The following is a 22894-nucleotide window of genomic DNA, read 5'->3' on the forward strand; positions in this document are numbered from 1 at the left end:
TTACGTAGTTAAACATATGAATGCAATATTATTACAGGATAATAATAAATGCTAAAATATGGGACATAAAATAGTGCTTGATATAGATGGATATAGGGTGAAACTCTGCCTCTAGAGAAGTCATTGGCAGGTCTGCTATTGACTCTATCGGGGCCAAGATTTTCATTCATAGCATAGGAGAGAAACTGAGCTTGTCTACACACAGCAGCTGCGCTGTTTTAACTACAGCGGGGCAGTACAAACACCCCTGGGGCTATGTCCCCACTACAGAGCCTGTGCCCCCAGGGTAGACTCAGCATTAGCTAACAGATGGGTTTTTCGGCTAGTGTAGGAACATCACCTCCCCAGACAGTGTTAGCTGCGCCGACCAAAATGCTTGTCTGTCTGCAAAGCTGCATTTCGGCAGAGCTACATCCCTGGGGTGGGCATGGTTTTTCACACCCCTGACCGGTGTAAATTGTAAATGCAGACCTGGCCGTAGCGTGGCTTGTCCGGGTCTGAAGGTGCTTACATGCAGTTTATAGCTATTCCTGTTGAGGAAGGGAATTGAGATACCCCACTCACCTTTGTCCTGGTCTACCTGGGTTCATTCTAGGGATTGTGCTGGTATAACTACAGTATATCAGTAAAAAATCACCCCCCTCACTGACACAGTGATATCAGGACAAATTCTGGGTGTAGAGGGCGAGGGTGTGGTGCAGCCTCAAGATTTTGTTTGCAAGAATTCGGTGTAGCCATTGAGTGGCAAAGTCACACGTAGGCTTTGCCTGTCATCCCAGGGCACTCAATGAAATTAAAAGGCAAGAGCTGTAAAACGGATCCCAGGAAATCCTGCTATACAAAGCGTTATTCGCCTGTGGGACTCACTGCTACTAGACGTTATCAAGGCTGAGAGCTTAGCAGGGTTCAGAAAAGGGATTGGACATTTGCGCATGGTTCATGGGTGTTTTCATGGTTATATGAGAGAGGACAAAAACGCACAAGGGATGTAAACCGTCATGTTAGCCAATTGCTAATTGAGAGGGTTAAGAAGGAAAATTCACATGTGAACAGGTTATACCTCTGTTGTCCATTAGAGGGTTTCTTGGACCTTCAAGCATCTGGTGCTGGCCACCTTGAAAGGCAGGATACCGGGTTAGATGGACCCTAGTCTTAAAATCTAGGAGTTGCTAGACCACTATGAGCATCTAGTTTGACTTCTGCATAACATAGGCCATAGACCGTCACCCAGTGATTCCTGCATGAATGAGCCTCTTTACGCATCCTGCACTGACCACACCTTAGTGCGTTCTGTTGATGTGACACCTTATAGAGGACATCTATTTTTAGAAAACGGTTAGTTTGTTTATTTAAATTTCATTGGCACCATTGTTGATAATCCTTCCAGCATGTGTCGTCTGCTGGCCACCTGAGCTGACAGGTGGCGGGATCGGGGGAACAAATAAATAGGAGTCACTGAGAGAAGTAGGGAAGCTGGCTTGCCAGAGTTCAGTGGACCAGCTTTGGTGAGCAGCTCCCAGAAGTGCCCTGCTCTGGCACAGTTTGCAGAACCAGAGAGGGAAAAGTATTAACTTTCGGCTTCAAATGACTTTGTTTTTAGATCAAGGGGCAAAACCAATGGCAAGAAAGAACTAAAGTGAAGTCTCTCTGGGGAGAGCACAGTGTGTGTGTGTGTCTCATTGGGTAACAAGCTGCAGCCACTGCGAGAACAGAATAGACTTTAAGGTCAGAAGGGACCATTATGATCATCTAGTCTGACCTCCTGCACAACGCAGGCCACAGAATCTCACCCACTCATTCCTGTAACAAACCCCTGACCTATGTCTGAGCTATTGAAGTCCTTAAATCGTGATTTGAAGACCTCAAAGTGCAGAGAATCCTCCAGCAAAGGATAGTTGCTGCTTAGAAATTTTAAAGGGGCGGTACACAGAAAACTAAAAGAACAGGAGTACTTGGGGCACCTTAGAGACTAACAAATTCATTTGAGCATAAGCTTTCGTGGGCTACAGCCCACTTCTAAGGTGCCACAAGGACTCCTGTTCTTTATGCGGATACAGACTAACCCGGCTGCTCCTCTGAAACCTGTCACAGAAAACAAAACGCATCACAATTTCGTAGCTGCACTGTATACCACAAACACCTATTTCCAGGTAGTCTAACCAGCCCATAATCTCTCTACCATCTGCCTTGCTCCTAACCCACCTCTCCCGTCTCTGGCCCCTTCCATTTGAATGACCTGGGCTGGGCCTGGAGGTGAGATTTCCCCCCCCTTTCTCATTACTAAGCTGCCCCCTCTGCCCCATTGAAGTGTTCAACTAGACAGGGACTCACGTCACAGAATTTGGGCCTGAACGTCGAACAATCCAAAATTGGAATCCAGGATTTGGGTTTCGGCACATTATAAACGGGAGGGTGTGTGGATGGGTGGGAGGGGCAGGGGTGAATCACTGGCAAAATGTGGATCCCGATTCAATTCCGGATCCAGGTTCTGAGGTTGAACGCCCGTTGAAGGTCTGATTGGGGTTTGAGGTACACGAGGACTCTGTTTTTCCCTGGAGCCTACAGGAGCTGAAAGTCAATGGGCATTAGAAACCTAAGGGGGTTAGGTGCCTGTGAAAAACATCCCAACCTGTAATGACCTAGCAGGTCCCATTTAACCAGCTGGCTTGAGTCAGACAGAGCAGGGACGGTGGCTGCTCTGATCCTTTCCTTGGGGGCTGCCTACACCGGAGGCCTCTGTACCAGGGTAGCTCTGCTGGCGCATATAGCGGCACTGGTCCAAACCCCACCTGAGATCCCCTGACCCGGTGTTGCTGCTGTAGCGTGTCCTGCTTTGAAACCCGGTAGACAGACCCCGAGACTTCCCGTGAAATCTGGGGAGGGGGCCGTCGGATGGCTGCCGCGCACTAGCAGACAGAGCGGCGCGTCTCCACGCAGCTGGGGGGCTTGCGCGTCTCGACGGGCACGCAATGGGGAGTAACCGGATCTGCTTTGTAGCATGCTGTTGAGAAGAGGCCAGCTCCCAGCTGCCGTGTTTTCCCAGCGGTGGGGTAAATACGGGACCCACCCGGGCTCGTTTGCTGTAAACAGGAGGCCTCGTAATGAAATATACACTGTAAACACAGATCCTTATCGGCAATGTAACCTCCTGCGGCGGCTGCATCGCAGGGACGGGGCTGCACCTCCGGCTGCCCGGTTCCCACCGCAGGCCTCGCCAGGGAACTGCAGGGCTCAGCTCGCTGTAGGGATTGCTGTACCGGCTTGGAGCGATCAGTCCATCCGTCCCCCCACATACCCATCCATCTAGTTCTCTCTCTCCCTTCCTTCCTTTCCATATCCACCCTTCCATCCATCCCCATACACACCCCTCCATCCATCCATTCCCCCCACCCCTCCATCCATCCATTCATCCATCCCCCTCTCTTTCCCTCCCATCCTTCCTATATGCATCCCTCCATCCATTCCCTCCACCCCTCCTCATACACACCCCTTCATTCATCCATTCCCCCCACCCCCCACCCCTCAATCCATCCACCATCATATGAACCCCTTCTTCCACCCATCTCCACACGCCCCATCCATCCATCCACCCCCTCTCTCTCCCTCCTGTCCTTCCTATATGCACCCTCCATCCAGCCCCATACAGACCCCTCCATTCATCCATTCTCCCCACACAAACCCATCCATCCCTTTCTCTCTTCCTTCCCATATACATCCCTCCATCCATCCCTCCCACAACTCTCCATCCAAAAATCCATCCATCCCCAGACACACCTCTTTATCCACCAGTCCCCATGCACCCGCCCCCTCCAACCCCATCACTCAAGTGTCTCCCATGATACCTTTGGCCAACCACACCCTGTAGCCATCCCTCCTTGTCCCCAGGCCAGGAAGCTCGAGGGTTTCATCCAAACCCAGCGACGCCCTGTCTTAGCGGCACAAGCGTGATGGCGTCAGCCAGGCATGACCAGCCCTGTTTTCCAGATGGGGGAGACTGAGGCGGGGAGAGGGCTAAATGACTTGCCCAGGACCCACTCAGAGGGAGAGCAGAGACCAGAACTCAGGGCCCACCTGGCACCAGCATGAGAGCTCTGCGCCCCTGCGGGGTTTGAACCCACATGCATCCAGCAGCTCCAGCACATGACCTCCCCAAGGGGATGCAGTGTTCCAATGGTGACCTGCACCTACCTGTCCATAGCAGCAAAGTCTCCCTCCCTCTGTCTCGTTCCCTTTTCCTAGCCCTCCCGCCCCCGCCATCTCCAGCGCCGGCCGATTTGCATAACCGCCCAGCCGCGGCTTTTCCCACAAGCGAACGTCCCTTTTCCTTTTAGATCCAAATTTCCCCTTTGTCCCAGTTTGACCCCACTGGTGCTTTTCCACCCTGGATTGTGGCCAACTCGCCGGCCCTTCTGAGATGCTGAGTAACCACGTAAATGAGACGGCGGAAAAGTTGGCCGCTGGTGGAAGTTGTTCCCTTGGAAATGGAACTTTAGAGTTCACGCGGCGCCTTTCATGAAAGGCAAAGGCCCTTGGTCGAGAGACTTTTTGCCTCAGTTTCTCTATGTGATTTGCCTGTGGAGTTGGTGGCTAGGGCAGGTTGAAAATTTTGCATGAAAACTTTTTCAGTGAAAAATTGGGCTTTCAACCTCAGTTTTTTGTTGTTGTCTGCTTCTGCTGGAGTTTTTAAATTTTTCATTAACAAACCAAACACACAAAACCAGACATTTCAATGGGAAATCAAAATATTTCAGCCAAGAATGAAATATTTTGGCTGAAAATCTAAATATTTTGCTGCTGGGGCACCTTATGGGAGTTGTAGTTTGGGTGCCTTGAGCCCCCATTTTCCTCTATGGGATGGGCTCCCCAGTTGAACTTCATCTCCCAGGATGCACTGCAGTCACGCTGCTACCATGATGCACTGCCTTTCCTCATCAAAAGGGAGCATCATGGGAGATGTAGTCTGCCCAGGAAGCCTGGCCTAGAGAGGGAAGTGGGAGCTACTGGCACCCGTCCTTAGGGGGAAGCCATATAATGAGAGGGATTCGTCCCCACGGAATGGATGCTGTGGGACACCCAGTGGAAGGGAACTGGGGTGGGGGTGGGGACTGGATTGAGACATGCCATGGCCCCGCCCTGCGCTGTGGTTCTGCCCCCTTTGGAGTGGTTTTTGTCCCCTTCCAGATAGCAGAAGGGAGTGGGAGGGGAATCTCTTGTCTTCTGCAGCAGGGCCCCCACTACTGACCCCAGCAGCTAGGTGAGAATGAGAGCGGGTGGGTCAGGCCTGCTGCACTCCTCCTCTCCTGCCCCCCACCCCAGCTCCTTGCTGAGGTGGGTTTGGCAGGGCCCATCAGAGCAGAGGGGCTTGGAGCTAGTGCTCTAGTGAAAGGAAAGGGGCAGCTCCACCCCTCCCGGAGTTACTGGCTCAGGCTCTCGGCAGACTCAGGCAAGCGTCTCAGTGTCAGTTGCACTCGAGCAAGGGTCTCAGGCTCTCTGCATAGTCAGGCCAGCACCACTGCATTGGTTACACACCTTACCCTCTGGTCCCATTTCTGAGCTGTCCTCGAAAGCACGAGCGCTATAAATTTGTTGTCGGTGGAGGCTGAGGTTGGGATGCGATCTCGCGGCTCCAGGGGCTGGGCACAGACCCAGAGAGCCGAGACCTTGATCCGGCTCTCGTGGGGAGGAGGGGGGGGGGGAATGGACTAACCTCGAGTCGGTCTCTCTGTCTCCTGACCCCAGTGTGTCCCTGTGGAGACGGAATCGCCTGCACCGCCGCCGGGGAATGCTGCCACCCGGAGTGCCTGGGAGGCTGCAGCCGGCCGTGGGACAGCAGGGCCTGCGTGGCCTGCCGCCACTTCCACTTCAACGGGCATTGCCTGACCTCCTGCCCGGCCCGCACCTACCGGTACGAGGGCTGGCGCTGCGTGACGGCCGAGTACTGCGCCAGCCTGCGCAAGGTGTCCGAGAACCCCCGCGAGGCCTCGGAGTTCGTCATCCACCACGAGGGCTGCCTGTCCGAGTGCCCCTCGGGGTACACGCGCAACGACAGCAGGTGAGGGGCTCTCCTGGGGGCTGAGGCCGAGCCGTGCCCCCGCCCCTGCAGCCCTGCATCCTGCCAGCCCCCGCAGTGACTCCCCCTGCATCCCATCTGGCCCCGCCCCCGCAGCCCTGCATCCTGCCTGCCGCCGCAGTGACTCCCCCTGCATCCCATCTGGCCCCGCCCCCGCAGCCCTGCATCCTGCCTGCCGCCGCAGTGACTCCCCCTGCATCCCATCTGGCCCCGCCCCCGCAGCCCTGCATCCTGCCTGCCGCCGCAGTGTCTCCCCCTGCATCCCATCTGCCCCCCCCCCCGCAGCCCTGCATCCTGCCTGCCCCCGCAGTGACTCCCCCTGCATCCCATCTGCCCCCGCAGCCCTGCATCCTGCCTGCCGCCGCAGTGTCTCCCCCTGCATCCCATCTGCCCCCGCCCCCGCAGCCCTGCATCCTGCCAGCCCCCGCAGTGACTCCCCCTGCATCCCATCTGCCCCCGCCCCTGCAGCCCTGCATCCTGCCAGCCCCCGCAGTGACTCCCCCTGCATCCCATCTGCCCCCGCCCCTGCAGCCCTGCATCCTGCCAGCCCCCGCAGTGACTCCCCCTGCACCCCCTCTGCCCCCGCCCCAGCAGCCCTGCATCCTGCCTGCCCCCGCAGTGACTCCCCCTGCATCCCATCTGCCCCCGCCCCTGCAGCCCTGCATCCTGCCTGCCCCCGCAGTGACTCCCCCTGCATCCCATCTGCCCCCACCCCCGCAGCCCTGCATCCTGCCAGCCCCCGCAGTGACTCCCCCTGCATCCCATCTGCCCCCGCCCCCGCAGCCCTGCATCCTGCCAGCCCCCGCAGTGACTCCCCCTGCATCCCATCTGCCCCCACCCCCGCAGCCCTGCATCCTGCCAGCCCCCGCAGTGACTCCCCCTGCATCCCATCTGCCCCCGCCCCCGCAGCCCTGCATCCTGCCAGCCCCCGCAGTGACTCCCCCTGCATCCCATCTGCCCCCGCCCCCGCAGCCCTGCATCCTGCCAGCCCCCGCAGTGACTCCCCCTGCATCCCATCTGCCCCCGCCCCCGCAGCCCTGCATCCCACCTGCCCCCACAGTGACTCCCCCTGCATCCCATCTGCCCCCGCCCCCGCAGCCCTGCATCCTGCCAGCCCCCGCAGTGACTCCCCCTGCATCCCATCTGCCCCCGCCCCCGCAGCCCTGCATCCTGCCAGCCCCCGCAGTGACTCCCCCTGCATCCCATCTGCCCCCACCCCCGCAGCCCTGCATCCTGCCAGCCCCCGCAGTGACTCCCCCTGCATCCCATCTGCCCTGCCCCCGCAGCCCTGCATCCTGCCAGCCCCCGCAGTGACTCCCCCTGCATCCCATCTGCCCCCACCCCCGCAGCCCTGCATCCTGCCAGCCCCCGCAGTGACTCCCCCTGCATCCCATCTGCCCCCACCCCTGCAGCCCTGCATCCTGCCAGCCCCCGCAGTGACTCCCCCTGCATCCCATCTGCCCCCGCCCCCGCAGCCCTGCATCCTGCCTGCCCCCGCAGTGACTCCCCCTGCATCCCATCTGCCCCCACCCCCGCAGCCCTGCATCCTGCCAGCCCCCCGCAGTGACTCCCCCTGCATCCCATCTGCCCCCGCCCCTGCAGCCCTGCATCCTGCCAGCCCCCGCAGTGACTCCCCCTGCATCCCATCTGCCCCCGCCGCCCTGCATCCTGCCAGCCCCCGCAGTGACTCCCTCTGCATCCCATCTGCCCCCACCCCTGTATCCCGCTTGTCCCCACAGTGACCCGTCATCCCCTGCAGTGACCCCCCCCCCGCATCCCGCCTGCCCCCACAGTGGCCCTCCCCACATGGAATTGCAAGGCTTGGGGGGGGTGCCCCAGGCAATGGGGCGCTAACAGATCTGCCCCTGGCTCTCTCCCCCTCCTGCGCCTTCCTTTCCTCCCCAGCATCTTCTGCCACAAGTGCGAGGGGCTGTGCCCCAAGGAGTGCAAGGTGGGCATCAAGACCATCGACTCGACCCGTGCGGCGCAGGAGCTGGCCGGCTGCACCTACGTCGAGGGCAACCTGATCGTTAACATCCGCAGGGGCTGTGAGTGTCGTCCCCCCACTGCCCCCACGCAACCCCCCTCCCCCGCCTCGGGCCCCCTTCCCCTCCCCCACCCGCTGGCGCGCAGCCGTGAGACGCATCAGCCGGGTTTCCCGAGCTATCCCGCCATTCAATATCCGACCCGCTGCGTCTCCCTGCAGGTCCCCTTTAGATCCAGCCTACAGCCACCAGCTGACGCCCATGGGCAGCGGGTGATGTGAGCTTGCTGGGTTCCAGCTCACTTCCCAGCACATCCATCCCTCCAGGAAATGCCCCTCTGGCCACTAGCTGGCAGCCTCCGCAGAGGGGCCAAGGGGCAGGGGCTGGGTCGGTGGTGGAAGTGGGGAACAGAACACAGGATGCTCCACGCACCGGCCCGTGCTCTCTCCTTTGCACTCCTGCGAACGGACCAGACCTGGTCATGGGGCTGGCACTCGCTGGCTTGTGAATTCCCTCCATGGCCCGAGTGCAGGGCTGGTATCGGGGTGGCCGACGCACCCCGAGGGCCAGAGATGTCTGTGTTAGACACCCAGGTTTGTGTGCGTGTCCCGTTCAGCCCCCTCTCCCTCTAGCCTCTCCACCTGGCGTTTGACGTGGGGAATTTCCAGGGGCGGCCGCCCGTTCCTTAGGGGCTCTTTCTCCCTTCCCGCTTCCAGATAACCTGGTCTCGGAGTTGCAGAACAGTCTGGGACTCATTGAGACCATCACGGGCTTCCTGAAGATCAAGCACTCCTTCGCCCTCGTCTCCTTGTCCTTCTTCAAGAACCTCAAGCTCATCCGGGGGGACTCCATGGTGGACGGGTGAGATGGCGCCTCTAGCCAGGGTGTAGCCACTGCTCCCATCTTGACCCCTTCAGCCACTCACCTCCTTACCACGTGTTAGCACATGGCGGGTTCCCGGTTCAGCTGGGCTTCCAGTGCTTCCCATGTCCTGTGGCCTCCATCCATCCCACCACTGGCGTCAGTCCCGCTGCATCTCCAGCTCTGGGGTAGAGGCCCCTTCCTCTTGCATAGCAGAGGGCAGGACATGTTGTGTTAGGGGAGCAGCTAAGGATCCTTGCCCTGGGCGCTAGGAGATCCCTTGCTTGGAAAACGTGGCTTGCATTGTATAGCATGGAGGGATGAGAGAGAGAGAATCTGTCTCTGTGTGTGCACCCGTGTATGTGTGAGAGACCTCGGCATACGTGTGTGGCTTCATGTCATGTGTTCATGTGCTTCTGTGCTAGGAGACCTCCACGTGTGTGTGTGCATGGATGCACGTTTGTGTGAGCGTGTGTGTGTCTGGTTTAGGGGTGCTGTGTGTCTGGGTGCTGAAGCTTGTCAGAGAGCTGTGTGTGTGTATGTGTGTACGGGAGTGGGTGCCATCTGTCTGTGTGTCTGTGCGCGTCTGTGGGCTGTGAGTGCACCTCTGGGTCGGGGTGTGTGTGCGTGTGTGCATCTGTCTCGTGGGTGTGAGAGAGAGGTGTGTGTTTGGGTGTGCGTGCGAGCGAATCCCCTTGTATGAGGAGTCAGTCCCGGCCCTGTGGTTCCAACTGCCTCTCCCTTCGCCCTCAGGAATTACACCCTCTACGTCCTGGACAACCAGAACCTGCAGCAGCTCTGGGACTGGAGCCACCACACGCTCTCCATCCCCGTGGGGAAGGTGTACTTCGCGTTCAACCCCAAGCTGTGCCTGTCCGAGATCTACCGCATGGAGGAGGTGACGGGCACCAAGGGCCGGCAGAACAAGGCCGAGATCAATCCTCGCACCAACGGGGACAGAGCCTCCTGTGAGTCCCGGGCGCCCGGCTGGGGCCTCGTAACACCCCTGCAGCCCTGGCAGCGGGGGGGGGGGCAGGGAAACCCATCAGCATGCCCCATGCTGCCATCGGGGGGGCCTGGAGCCTCCAGCCCCCGGCCGTTGCACAGAGAGACTTTAAGGGATGGCCTCAGAGAAGAGCCACCCCCTCCCCTTCAGTAAACCCTCATGGGTGACTTCTGGGGGCGACTGGGTGGATGCCTCTCTTAGAACCAGACCAGCACACCCATGGGTGACACGAGTTGGGTGGGTCTCAGTGACCCCCCCCCCAGCCCCTCTCTCTTTGGCAGTCTCAGCAGAGAGGCCTCCGCAGGTCCCCACCCCTCTGGGCACCCCCACCCCTGAGTCCCCAGCGCATTGTCCAGGAGTGACCAGCCCAGCCCCTGATCCACTGGACGCTCCCAGACCCTCTGCTCCCAAAGGCACCGGACACACCAACTTCCCCGTTAAGCCTCTGACCACGGCTCTGCTTAACACTCAGCGCTTTGCCTTGGTTCGAGTGCGAACAAGAAGTTGATTTAACAAAGGACCGTGAGTCAAGAGGTAGCAAGTTGCCCTGCTGGGACCAAAGGGTTCTATGGCAAACGAAACCAGATCGTGTCCTAGAGCCCAGTCTTCATTACCAGGACACTGCCTGGCCCCACAGAGGGTAGCTCGCCCCAAAGCCTTTCCAGCGTCTCCCAGCCAGTGGGAGCCTTTCCCGCTGCTGCTCTGGGCTTTGGGGCAGACCCTAGCGGGGGCTGCAATCTCCCCTGTAAGGGGGCAGCACCAGGGCCGCCCAGAGGATTCAGGGGGCCTGGGGTCTTCGGCGGCGGGGAGCCCCTGCCACCAAATTACCGCCGAAGACCTAACAGAATTGTTAGGAAACACCCTGGGCCTCACACCCCATAACCTCTCCCCAGCGCTCCTCAGACTCCACACAGCACAGCCCCCCTCCCAGCACTCTCCCCTCAGGCCCCCGTTCCCCACACATCCCCCAGCTCCCCTCAGGCCCCCTTACCCCCAGCCCCCCCCAGCTCCCCTCAGGCCCCGTTCCCCACACATCCCCCAGCTCCTCTCAGGCCCCGTTCCCCACACAGCACAGCCCCCCTCCCAGCACTCTCCCCTCAGGCCCCCGTTCCCCACACATCCCCCAGCTCCCCTCAGGCCCCCTTACCCCCAGCCCCCCCCAGCTCCCCTCAGGCCCCGTTCCCCACACATCCCCCAGCTCCCCTCAGGCCCCGTTCCCCACACATCCCCCAGCTCCCCTCAGGCCCCGTTCCCCACACATCCCCCAGCTCCCCTCAGGCCCCGTTCCCCACACAACCCCCAGCTCCTCTCAGGCCCGTTCCCCACACATCCCCCAGCTCCCTCAGGCCCCGTTCCCCACACATCCCCCAGCTCCTCTCAGGCCCCCTTTCCCCACACACCCCCCCGCTCCCCTCAGGCCCCGTTCCCCACACATCCCCCAGCTCCCCTCAGGCCCCGTTCCCCACACATCCCCCAGCTCCCCTCAGGCCCCCTTACCCCCAGCCCCCCCCAGCTCCCCTCAGGCCCCGTTCCCCACACAGCCACCAGCTCCCCTCAGGCCTGTTACCTTCCACAACTCTCCTCCGGCCTTGTTCCCCACAGCCCCCCCCAACCCCCCCAGGCCCCGTTCCCCACACATCCCCCAGCTCCCCTCAGGCCCTGTTACCCCCAGCCCTCCCCAACCCCCCCGGCCCCGTTCACCACAGCCCCTCCCCAGCTCCCCTCAGGCCCCGTTACCCCCAGCCCCCTCCAACCCCCCCCAGGCCCCGTTCCCCACACAGTCACCAGCTCCCCTCAGGCCCTGTTACCCCCAGCCCCCTCCAACCCCCCCTCAGGCCCCGTTCCCCACACAGTCACCAGCTCCCCTCAGGCCCTGTTACGCCCCCCCAACTCTCCTCCGGCCTTGTTCCCCCCAGCCCCCCCCAACCCCCCCCAGGCCCCGTTCCCCACACATCCCCCAGCCCCCCCAACTCCCCCCAGGCCCCGTTCCCCACACATCCCCCAGCTCCCCTCAGGCCCTGTTACCCCCAGCCCCCCCCCAACTCCCCCCAGGCCCCGTTCCCCACACATCCCCCAGCCCCCCCAACTCCCCCCAGGCCCCGTTCCCCACACATCCCCGAGCCCCCCCAACTCCCCCCAGGCCCCGTTCCCCACACATCCCCCAGCCCCCCCAACTCCCCCCAGGCCCCGTTCCCCACACATCCCCCAGCTCCCCTCAGACACCATCCCCCCATACTTCCCTGCAGTCCCCCTGAGTAACCTGCAGCCCCCCCAGCTTTTTTGAGGCCCTATGCCACACAGCCCCCCATGCTCTCTGCTTCCATCGCAGGCAAGACCCAGACTCTGCGCTTCGTTTCCAACATCACCGAGTCCGACCGCATCTTCCTGAAGTGGGAGCGCTACCGGCCCCCCGAGTACCGTGATCTGCTCAGCTTCATCGTCTACTACAAGGAATCGTAAGTGTCCCCCTCCCGCCCCACCGCCCAGCTCCTGGCCGTGCTGCACCCACTTAGCACGTGCCACGCCGCCCCCTCGTGGCTGGAAGCCAAGAGGGTAACAACCTACTACTGCCACCAGTGAGTGACGTGACTCCTTTAGCTCAAGTGCTGCAGCACTGATGGTTCCGGTCCTGCCAAGGGCCCGGGCCAGGGGCTGATGCACTGGCAAGCTTGGCTCTTCCATGATATCCCTTGGGATTTCGGGGAGGCTGTGAGGGGGTGGACAGGGGCTGCTCACTTAGGACTAAGCTGCAGACCCCCCCCCCTTGTGTATCATTGGTGTGGGGCTGTTAAACAGCTGCCGTGCTCCACCCCAGAGGCGGCTGCATGCATTTCAGTGGCAGGGGAAGTAATTCCTGCAAAGGGCCACAATAGCCAGGGCTCCACTCCACCCAGCTGGTGTGTAACCACACCGTGAGCCCCTTGGTGCCTCGGGGGTGTCCCTAATAACTGGGAAACTCAGCGGGCGTGTGGGAGGGGAGAGGGGCTGGGTTCACAGAGGCCCCGGGTGGCCTGTGCACTGACCCCCAGGGGTGGCGTATCTTCCGGGCCAGGCCCTTTCAGAACGTGACCGAGTACGTGGGGCAGGATGCCTGTGGGGCCAACAGCTGGAACGTGGTAGACGTGGAGCTGCCGCTGAACAACGACCAGGATCCGGGGGTGGCCCTGCTGAACCTCAAGCCCTGGACCCAGTATGCCATCTTCGTCCGCGCCATCACCCTGACCACGGCCGAGGAGGGGCGCAACTACGGGGCGCAGAGCGAGGTGGTGTACGTCCGCACCATGCCGGCAGGTAGGAGGGTGGCCACAGGGGGGCATTGGAAAGGGCTGCCGCTTAGAAAACATGCAGGCGCTGGTGCATTGAGAGGATAACAGCCTACTACTGTGACCAGCTAACAGAGCTGCTCCTTTAGCTTAACTGGGAGAGGCCTGTGCTTTGGTGCTGATGAGCCTGGATGTGAATCCCCTGTGAATAGCCTGAGCAGGCTCCTCTGCCCGGGGTGGGGGTGCAGAGATGGACCCTGCCCAGCAGGATCCAGCCCCCTGGGGCGCCACGGTGGTTGTGGGGAGGTCAGTGCAGGCGGCTCCATAACAGACAATGGTGCAAAGTGGGGTGTGTGTGTTGGGGGGATGTGGAGCTGGGAGAGGGAGCAGGGGCCTCCAGTCCTGGATCTCTGGGGCGTAACGTAGCTGTCTCTGCAATGCCGGTGTCCAGCCCCCACAGTGCCCCGGGACGTCCTCTCCATGTCGAACTCCTCCTCCCACATCATTGTGCGCTGGAAACCGCCCAGCCAGCGCAACGGGAACATCACCTACTACCTGGTGCTGTGGCAGCAGCTGGCCGAGGACCTGGAGCTCTACGTCAATGACTATTGCCACAAAGGTGAGGCCGGAGGCCGGGGAGAGGGGTACTGCAGTGACGGGAGGTGCTTCTGCCATGCCCTGGAGGTAGATCAGAGACGGGGAGCTCGGTCTCGGGGCTCCCATCGGCTGAGGCTGCCCGCCGCGGGGCTGGTTAGTGCCCCGTGGCGATGGAGCTGGAAGACTGGGATGTGGGCCGTAATAGCACTGGCCTTTCCCATGGCTCAGCCCCGCTCCCAGGGGCTATGCGGGGCCCATCCATAGTGGGGATGGCAGGATCAGGACTCGGGGCAGAGGGAGGGCGGAGTGGATTTCAGGAGTCTCCTAGTTTACCCTTCGTGGGAGGAGAGGACAGGCGAGGTGATGGGGATGGAGTCAAAGCATCGTCAGGGGAAGGGACCTGGAACTGAACACGCCCCCTGGGGCCTTGGCTGCTGTTTCCAATTGGGCTTCCTGGGCCGGAGCCAACACCCCGTGACCCTCCTGGGAGGGCGTCACCCCCCTGCTCCTGGCCCCACTCTCGGTCTCTCTCTGCCCACGCCCCCAGGCCTTAAGCTGCCCACCAGCAGTGCGGACACCCGCTTCAACGTGGACGACAGCGGGGGCCCCGAGCTGGAGCAGGACACGGAGGAGCGGTGCTGCCCGTGCCACCGGGACGGCGGGCAGCTGCAGATGGAGGGCGAGGCTGTCTCCTTCCAGAAGAAGTTTGAGAACTTCCTACACAATTCCATCATCATCCCCAGGTACCTGGGCGGGGCTTAGTTGGGGGGAGGGGATTCCAGGGGCGGGGCTTAGTTAGGGAGGGGATTCCAGAGGGCGGGGCCCAGCTGGGAGGAGAGGGGATTCACTCTCCATCCCTGCAGTGCCATCTTCATAGCCACCTACCGGGGGATGGCTCAGCCCTGCCTAGTGTCTCCACTCCATCTCATCTCCACGTGCTGCCGGGTAAGGCTTCGCCAGGTTTCAGGAACAAGGGGGACTGCCGACCCATAGCAGCAGCTCCATCATCATCCACATGGCCTGGGGGTGGGTGGCTTAGTCGGGGTGGGGGGGGACCCCTACCCAATCTTGCCTGGAAAGACAAGGACGGGAAGGAAAGTGTGGGCTGGTGATTAGAGCAGGGGGCTTCTGGGATCTACTCCTGTCTCTGGGGGAGGAGTAGTGTCCGGCGGCTCCAGTATTCAGGACTCCTGGGTTCTCTCTCTCGCTCGGGGAGGGAGTGCCATCCAGCGGCTGGAGCAGAGGTGTTGGGAGCCAGGACTCTTGCGTTCTATCAACAACTTGCATTGTGACCTGGGGCCAGTCCTTTTGCCTCTCTGTGCCTCAGTTTCCCACGTGTGACATGTGGATGATGATGGACAGGACGGGCGCACCTGGGGATGAGATTTAGCTGAGCTCTGTGCTGACCCTGGCCCCAGGGTGGAGTTTGCAGCGAAATTCCACACCTGTTTGTTGAGAGTCATTTTCTGCCACTCTAATTTTTAGGACTAGGGTTTTGGCCAGCCAGAGAGAGTCACGCTCTGGGGTCCCTGCCATTCCTGACTCTGGGGTTCGGCCCTGTCCACGATACTCCGCTAACTAGTCCCCTTTCATTGATGTCTTTTCAGACCCCCTTGGAAAGTGACGTCTGTCAGAAAGAACCCGCAGAGGTAAGTGAGGCTCAGTACTCCATTGACACACACAGGGTAGGGCTAAGAACAGCTGTGAGGAGCACCCAGGAGTCCTGACTCCCAGCCCCCTCTGCTCTAACTCACTGGTGCCCACTCCACCCCAGAGCCATGGATAGTCCTTCCTCCCTGCTCTAACCACTAGACATCACTCCCCACTTCTCTCCCGCAGGACTCGGAAGAGGCGCAGAGACATCTCGGCCATGACCAGCTCTGGCCACCCCCTCTCCAATGTCTCCTCTCTGGAGCCCCCAGGGAAACCGCCCTCCCTGAACCTAACAGGCGCCGCCCCCAAAGCCCAAACGGATTTCCGGATCTTTGAGGACAAAGTGGTGCGGGACCGGACCGTCATCTCCCAGCTGCGCCACTTCACCGAGTACCGCATCGACATCCACGCCTGCAACCACGCCGCCCACACCGTGGGCTGCAGCGCGGCCACCTTTGTCTTTGCCCGGACTATGCCTGAGCGTAAGTACTGTCCCTGAGGGCTGGCGTGGCAGCAGGAGCTGTGGGTCAGACGGCAGGGGGTGGAGCAGCGTATTTCTGGGCTAGTGCATTTCAGCCTGGCCCAGCCCCTCTGCTCCCCACCTGCCGCGGGCCCCTGTGGTGGTGAACTGGCAGGTCTTTGCTTTTCTCTTCCTCGTTCTGGTGGGTTTGGTGGCGAGGTGGGGGGCCAGGGCTGGCGGCCCGGGGGGCTGAGCTGCACTGGGGATCCGCACACGCTGCAGCGCTCAGATCCCACCACCCCACGCTGCTCCCCGCGCTGAGCGAACCTCTCGGCCTCTCCTGCTTTGCCCCTCTAGTGGAAGCGGATAACATCCCTGGCAACGTCACCTGGGAGCCGGCCAGCAAGAACAGCATCCTGCTGCGCTGGGAGGAACCCAGGAACCCCAACGGGCTCATCCTCAAATACGAGATCAAGTACAGCCGGGAAAACGAGGTGACAAGACCCGTCTCCCCTGCCTCCCGAGCCCGCTTGGCTCATGGCACCTGCCTGCCCTGCCCCAGGAGAGGAGACCCCACCCACACCACACTCATGCATGGTCCTGTCCCCGCCACAGCCTGCGGTGGGTGCTGCTCCCATGCAGTCAGCTCTGGGGGTCCCCAGTTTGAGCTCTGGGGCTGGCTAAGCTGGTTCCAGCCCACCCTCTGGCTAGCGGCTGTGTCGCTGGAGTGTGCTGGGTGTCTCCAGAGCTCTGAGTCGAGGGCAGCGTGGGGTAGTGGACAGGGCCCTCAGTGGGGGCTCAGGACACCTGGGTTCCATTCAGGGCAACTCCACTTGCCTGGCCCCTCTGTGATCCAGCAAGGGCTCCCACTTCAAGCTCCCAGCTCTCTCGGCTGGAGACCCGCGGCTCTCTCCCTCCTGAGCGGGTCATTTCCAGGCTGCGGAGTCCCCTGTCTATCCTGTGATATCGCCGGCTGGAGACAGCCTGCTCCATGTCTCTGCTCACGCGTGGTACCCGGCGTCCTCGTCGGCTGCCACCCGACCCTTTCTGAGCAAGCGCATTTACCTGTAAGGGGGAGAGTGTTACACTAAGCAAACATTAACGCCATCAAAGCTCCTAGGCGCAGACCCCCACGCCTCTCCCTTCCCAGGGGGCTGTGGGCCCCCTGCCCAGTGGAGTTACAGACAGGAGTACAGAACCATTTGCCTTTTTAATACAAGGCACTCATCAAATACTTAAACCCTGTGTGGGGCTCAGGACACCTGGGTTCTTTGCTTTCTACCCTTGTGCAAGTCCCTCGCCCTCCCTGAGCTTTCTCCCTCTCCTCCCAACGGGTTTCTTTTTAGCCCGTTGAGTTCTCGGAGGCAGGCCCTGGCTTGCACGGTGTGTCTGAGCTGCACACCAGGCCCTGCTCCAGGTGCTACTGTAAAACCCCCCCAAAATAAACCCAGGGCTAGTCAGCACAGATGTCGCGGCGACTGGTCCCGAGTCCGCGGGAACATCCCTCTCTCTCTCTCTCCCCGTCCCAGGAGGTCACCACTGTGGTGTGTGTCTCTCGCCACCGCTACGCCAAATACGGGGGTGTCCACCTTGCCCTTCTGCAGCCGGGGAATTACTCTGCCAAGGTCCGGGCCACCTCGCTGGCCGGGAATGGGTCGTGGACTGGACTCATCAAATTTTACATCCTTGGCCCGGGTATGTATCTGGGGTGGTGCAGTTCCAGCTCTCCCCAGCAGGGGGCTGGCTGGGGGGGGAGCTCCCAATGGGGAGCAGTGCACAGTGGAGCTGCGGGGGGGGGGGGGGTATTGCTGGCTACTCCTCTCCCTAGACTCTGCTGTCCCAGGGGCAGGGGTAGGTCTGCTGGCTTGAGAGAGCCCCAGTCTTTATGGAAGCCCTGCCTGGGCAGGAGACCACAATTCCTTCCTGTCGGAGGTGGGTTAAGAACATAAGAACGGTCAGAATGGGTCAGACCAAAGGTCCATCTAGCCCAGTATCCTGTCTACCGACAGTGGCCAATGCCAGGTGCCCCAGAGGGAATGAACAGAACAGGGAATCATCAAGTGATCCATCCTCTGTCGCCATTCCCAGGTTCTGGCAAACAGAGGCTAGGGACACCATCCCTGACCATCCTGGCTAATAGCCATCGATGGACCTGTCCTCCATGAACTTACCTAGTTCTTTTTTGAACCCTGTTCTAGTCTTGGCCTTCACAACATCCTCTGGCAAGGAGTTCCACAGGTTGACTGTGCGTTGGGTGAAGAAATACTGCCTTTTGTTTGTTTTCAAACCTGCCGCCTGTTAATTTCATTGGGTGACCCCAAGTTCTTGTGTTAGGAGAAGGAGTAAATAACACTTCCTGATTTACTTTCTCCACACCAGTTATGGCCACTGGCGTAGGAGAGGGCCCACCGGGACCGTGTTCTCTGTGCCCACATCCCAGTAGGAGAGAGCTAGCTCTGCTGCTGGCATCTCAGTGACGGGCCTGTTTATTCCCCCCACTTCTCCCCCACGCAGCCGAGGAGGAATCTGGCGGCTTCTACGTGCTGCTGACCGTCATGCCCATTGTCCTCATGGTGGTGATCACCTGCCTGGTTGTCTTTGTCTTCTTCTACTATAAGAGAAGGTAGGTAACGCCGCTTGGCACGGGGGAAGGCTGGGAGTGTGGGAACCACTGGCTCTGGGCTTGGAGCCGGTCGCCTCCGGGACCTGGCTATGGAATCCCATTGCCTGTTGCCACTTCCCAGGTTCTAAGCCCCAGGGAGGAGCAGCGCAAAGGAGCCTGAACCCACCCAGGAGAGATTCCCCCACCCAATGTTGCCCCCTCTCTCCCCTGGTGCGGGGGGGACATGGCTGGAAGGGGCTGCACCCCAGCTGTGGGACGCTCCTTTGTATTTAGGGCAGACCCTGCGTCCCCTGGGCCAGCTCAGGATTCAGGGGACACAGAGCCACCTTTACTCCCATCTCCTGCTGAGCTGGGCCTTCAGACAGGGGCGCCCGGCAAGACCTGAGCCTCTGTTTCCAGCGTGTGGCGAATACATGCCGGCTTTCTGCACAGCTGCCTGCAGTGAGGTGTCTTGAGCTGTCCAGGGGCAGATGTTCCATTCCCTGGAATACGGGGAGAGCAAACGGGACCCCCCCACATACCGTCATCCCCTGCCCAAGTGCAGGACCAGAGGCACTGAGATTCCAGCCCCCCAGTGTTTGAAAACCTTGCGGTCATGTCTAGGAATGTGCCTGGAAACAGGCTGTATTCTGTGCTTCCAAAGCTGCCAGAACCCAACCAGACCAGCCATGTATCTAGTAACTCAGCTGGGTATGTTGTGTATATTCACTAAATAACAGTGGCTCTTTACAGATGAGGTCAAATTTGCTTAAAAGACAGATTTTGGGGGTGGGGGGGTGACAGGAATTGGTGGGGACGGCAGCAGACAGAGGAACCAGAATTAAAGGACCCTGTTTGCAATCATTGGCTTTCATTTCCCCACCTGCTCTCTGCAGAGGTGACCAGCACTGATACCCCCCCTCCAAATCTTTCCTACACCCGTGGCCCGGGAGTACGTGACAGCAACTCTCAGATCCCAGCCCAGATAGGACGCCGCCTCCCTCCATTTTATTTGCTTGCCCGAGTCAGAACAGGAAAACACCAGCTGCTGAGCCTTAGATCGCATCAGTTTTCAGAAAATAACCACCCCACAGATTGAGGAACCCTCAGCCATCCAGACACAGCTGGCACGGCCCCTGCCGCGGCTGGTAGGAGTGGACGGCAGTCTGGCTTGAATAGACCAGGTTGCTCCACGCTTGTGTTGCAAACCAGAAGCATCTCTGCATGTGAATGGGAGAGCTGAGATCCGGGTGTGTATTTTGGTGGCCCTGGATCTCTACGTAGCTCAAAGGGGCCAGATCCCTTCCTGTCTTTGGTCCTGATTCTTATCTACACAAAGGCCCCGGCAGTGTAAAAGGGGTGTCGAGTATCACTGACTCCCGCTTCCAGAGCCGTGTGTGCTACCGAAACGGGGAGGGCAGGGTCCTTGGTGTGAATGAGAATTGGGATCGTCCGGCTGCATTTTGACTGGATTTGAATTTTCAGTGTTTGCATTTTCCCCAGTAGCTGCAACTTCCCCTTCTGAACTTGCAGGAGCGTTTTACAAACTGCTTCGAAGTCCAGTCCCGTTGGAACACAGGGTCAGCCCCTGCTGGGGTTCCTTGCCTCCTGAACGGGGCCTTCTGAGGCCTGGAAGGGCCAGATCCCCCTTGTGCAGTCATTTGCACCAGTGCATCACCTTCTGGATGCTGTAGCTCTGTATACCGTCGCTGCCCTGGGGTAAACACCCATGCCAGGTGCGGAGCAATGGAGAAGCGGCCCCTCGTGCACATGCGCTGAGAACAGTAGCTCCAGAATTGCTAGTCCCAAGCTGCAGGGGCCTGGGACGTGGATGAGTTCTGGCAGGCGCCCGTTGCGCTGGGGAATGCTCCAGGAGCTTGCCTGGCTTGGAATGACTTGCTGCCCTCGCTGGACGTTGTCAGAGCGAGGCCCTTACTTTTGTCCTGCTTTCCCCCCCTCGTAGGAACGACGACGGGTACCCGAGCGGCACGCTTTATGCTTCGGTCAATCCGGAATACTTCAGCACCTCGGACAGTACGTGCGGCGCTCTCCAGAGAGGGGCTGGGACGTGGGCAGCTTCCAAGAAATAGCCATTGCTGGTTCCAGCGTCGAGGGGCCGCTAAGTGATATTACCACTTTATGGATGGGGGAAATCGAGGCACAGAAAGGAATAGGGTCGCACAGGCACTTTGTGTCCGTGCTGCCCATCCTGAGTTCGAACCACCAGGCCGCTGGGCCTTGCTTAATCTCTCAGCTCAAGATAGGAGTCTTATTGTGAAGGCCTCTGGGGCTGCTTCTGTGGCCCCAATCCTGCACTTGGGTGCATCCTTGGAGTCCGCTCCACAGAGGTGCTGAGCACCTGCTGCTCCCAGCCATTTCGGTGGCAGCTGCGGGTGGCCAGGATCAGGTTGTCGGTGAGTCAGTCCCACAGCAGGTCATGTGGCTGGGTCGTTGTGCCTATAGGGTTCCCGGGGGCACGTGAATGTAGCCTTTTAAACTACCAGCCATTTGTCTTGTCTTGGAGTCATCTAAAGGGTTAATCTCATCCCCACACCCGTTAGCTTGGCCCGTGAAGCAAAACTCCACACTGTGGGTCCCAGCCAGGATGGAACCTGCAGCACTAACAGCTCGAGCTAAAGGAGCAGCTCCCTCAGCTGGTAGCAGTAGTAGACTTTGATTTTCTTTTGTGGCTCAGCCACTAGAGGGAGCCACGAAGCACCCTGCGGGAGCATCGGCATAATCCTGGCCTGTGTCTTCCTTGTCAGTGTACATCCCGGATGAGTGGGAGGTGTCGCGGGATAAGATCACGGTGATCCGGGAGCTGGGGCAGGGATCCTTTGGGATGGTCTACGAAGGGATCGCCCAGGGCATCGAAAAAGAGGACGAGGAGACGAAGGTGGCCTTGAAGACCGTCAACGAGCTGGCCACCATGAGGGAGCGGATCGAATTCCTGAACGAGGCCTCGGTCATGAAGGCGTTTAAGTGTCACCACGTGGTATGTGTGGATCCAGCGGGGAGGGGCTGGGGGCTGGATTCTAACAAGGGCTGGTCGAGGTAGAGTCTCTATCTCAGGATACGCACTGGCTCAGCCTCAAGCTATGGGCTTGGTGTAGGAATCACTGGGTGATGTTCTCTGGCCTGTGCTAAGCAGGAGATCAGAATGGAATCTAGTCATTAAAAATACTGCGGCCAGTTTTTGGACCCTTTCCCTTTTGGTTTTGGTTTTTCTTTCATCAAAATGTAACATTTTGAAATCTTGGAAAAAATTTTGACCAGCTCCTTGAAACACGGGGGAATTCCCTGAAACGTTGTCTCACATCTTTCCCCTCAAAATTCAAATTTTCAAGCAAAACGTTTACATGAAATTTGAAAAATTTGGACCAGCCCATTTTAACTTAATGTGAGAGAGCTGGATGAGAAATATTTTTTTCCCCCCTGTGAAAAATGTTGACTCAAACAGTTTTGGTTGAAGATTTTCTTGATTTTTTTTTCTTTTTTTTTTAGGTTTTCATCAAAAAGCCCAAAACTGAAAAGTTTCAGCTGAAAACAGGAAAATTTATGATTTTCAAGGTTTTGTTTTTTAAAAATGAAAACCTGAAAAATCTAATTGAAAATTGACGTTTTCCTGCAGAATTTTCTATTTAAACAAAAAAGCCATTTTCTCTTGCACATGGAATATTTTCAGCCAATTCTACACTCCCGTTTAGCTCCCATCCCAGACAGACACCATCACTTTCCTTATGGGAGCGTTGCTGGCGCTAATGTTTGTTTGCTTTGCCTGACCAGATCAATGGGCCATCTCTTCTGCTGCCTTATCTGCTGATATATCAGGCCAGACCATTTAGTTTGCTATCCTGACCCTGGTCCTTGTGGAACAGAGCAGTCGTCCATCCAGTGGGGGTCCTGCCCCACCAGACAGCCCAATGGTCCATCCAATCCGTGGTGCTGCCCCACAAGACAGACCAGGGGCCCGTGTGCTCCACTATCCCACCAGCTGCTGGCTGAGAACAGATTCTTGGGCCATCTAGTTCAGTATCAGGTCTGCTGCCGAACGGGACAAGGGCAGGGATCTGGCTAGCATCAGATCTTGCCTCCTGGCCAGACTGGGTCAGACCAGTGGCCCCTCTAGTCTGGTTGCCCTTCCGGCTCCCCAGCCCCTCCTGGCCCAGCCACTCCCCCAGCCTTTGGTGCTGCTTTTCTAACTCCTGTCTGGCCTTGGCCGCAGGTCCGTCTCCTGGGCGTGGTGTCCCAGGGCCAGCCAGCCCTGGTCATTATGGAGCTGATGACCCGAGGGGACTTGAAGAGTTACCTCCGCTCTCTCAGACCGGACGCAGAGGTGGGTGGCTCGCTGGGGCCGGGTCTTGTGCTGTTCTGCAGCCCGGGGCCTGGCACTCAGG

General features: G+C 59.3%; 1 protein-coding gene across 2 annotated transcripts in view; it reads left to right on the top strand.

Annotated features, from left to right (window-relative positions):
• INSRR (insulin receptor related receptor) overlaps nt 1–22894 on the top strand; it is a 39705-nt gene that overhangs the window by 13042 nt on the left and 3769 nt on the right. For both annotated transcript variants that reach the window (XM_044990599.1, XM_044990597.1), the window contains exons 3-18: nt 5740–6052; nt 7976–8118; nt 8772–8916; nt 9670–9884; nt 12252–12378; nt 12975–13213; nt 13637–13804; nt 14330–14525; nt 15390–15431; nt 15622–15917; nt 16253–16389; nt 17425–17590; nt 18410–18518; nt 20461–20531; nt 21263–21492; nt 22723–22833. In XM_044990599.1, the coding sequence (XP_044846534.1) occupies nt 5740–6052; nt 7976–8118; nt 8772–8916; nt 9670–9884; nt 12252–12378; nt 12975–13213; nt 13637–13804; nt 14330–14525; nt 15390–15431; nt 15622–15917; nt 16253–16389; nt 17425–17590; nt 18410–18518; nt 20461–20531; nt 21263–21492; nt 22723–22833 (2708 nt within the window). The remainder of the gene's footprint in view (nt 1–5739; nt 6053–7975; nt 8119–8771; nt 8917–9669; nt 9885–12251; nt 12379–12974; nt 13214–13636; nt 13805–14329; nt 14526–15389; nt 15432–15621; nt 15918–16252; nt 16390–17424; nt 17591–18409; nt 18519–20460; nt 20532–21262; nt 21493–22722; nt 22834–22894) is intronic.

This window comes from Mauremys mutica, chromosome 17, assembly GCF_020497125.1.
Source record: "Mauremys mutica isolate MM-2020 ecotype Southern chromosome 17, ASM2049712v1, whole genome shotgun sequence".
In the NCBI taxonomy this organism is placed as follows: Eukaryota; Metazoa; Chordata; order Testudines; family Geoemydidae; genus Mauremys; species Mauremys mutica.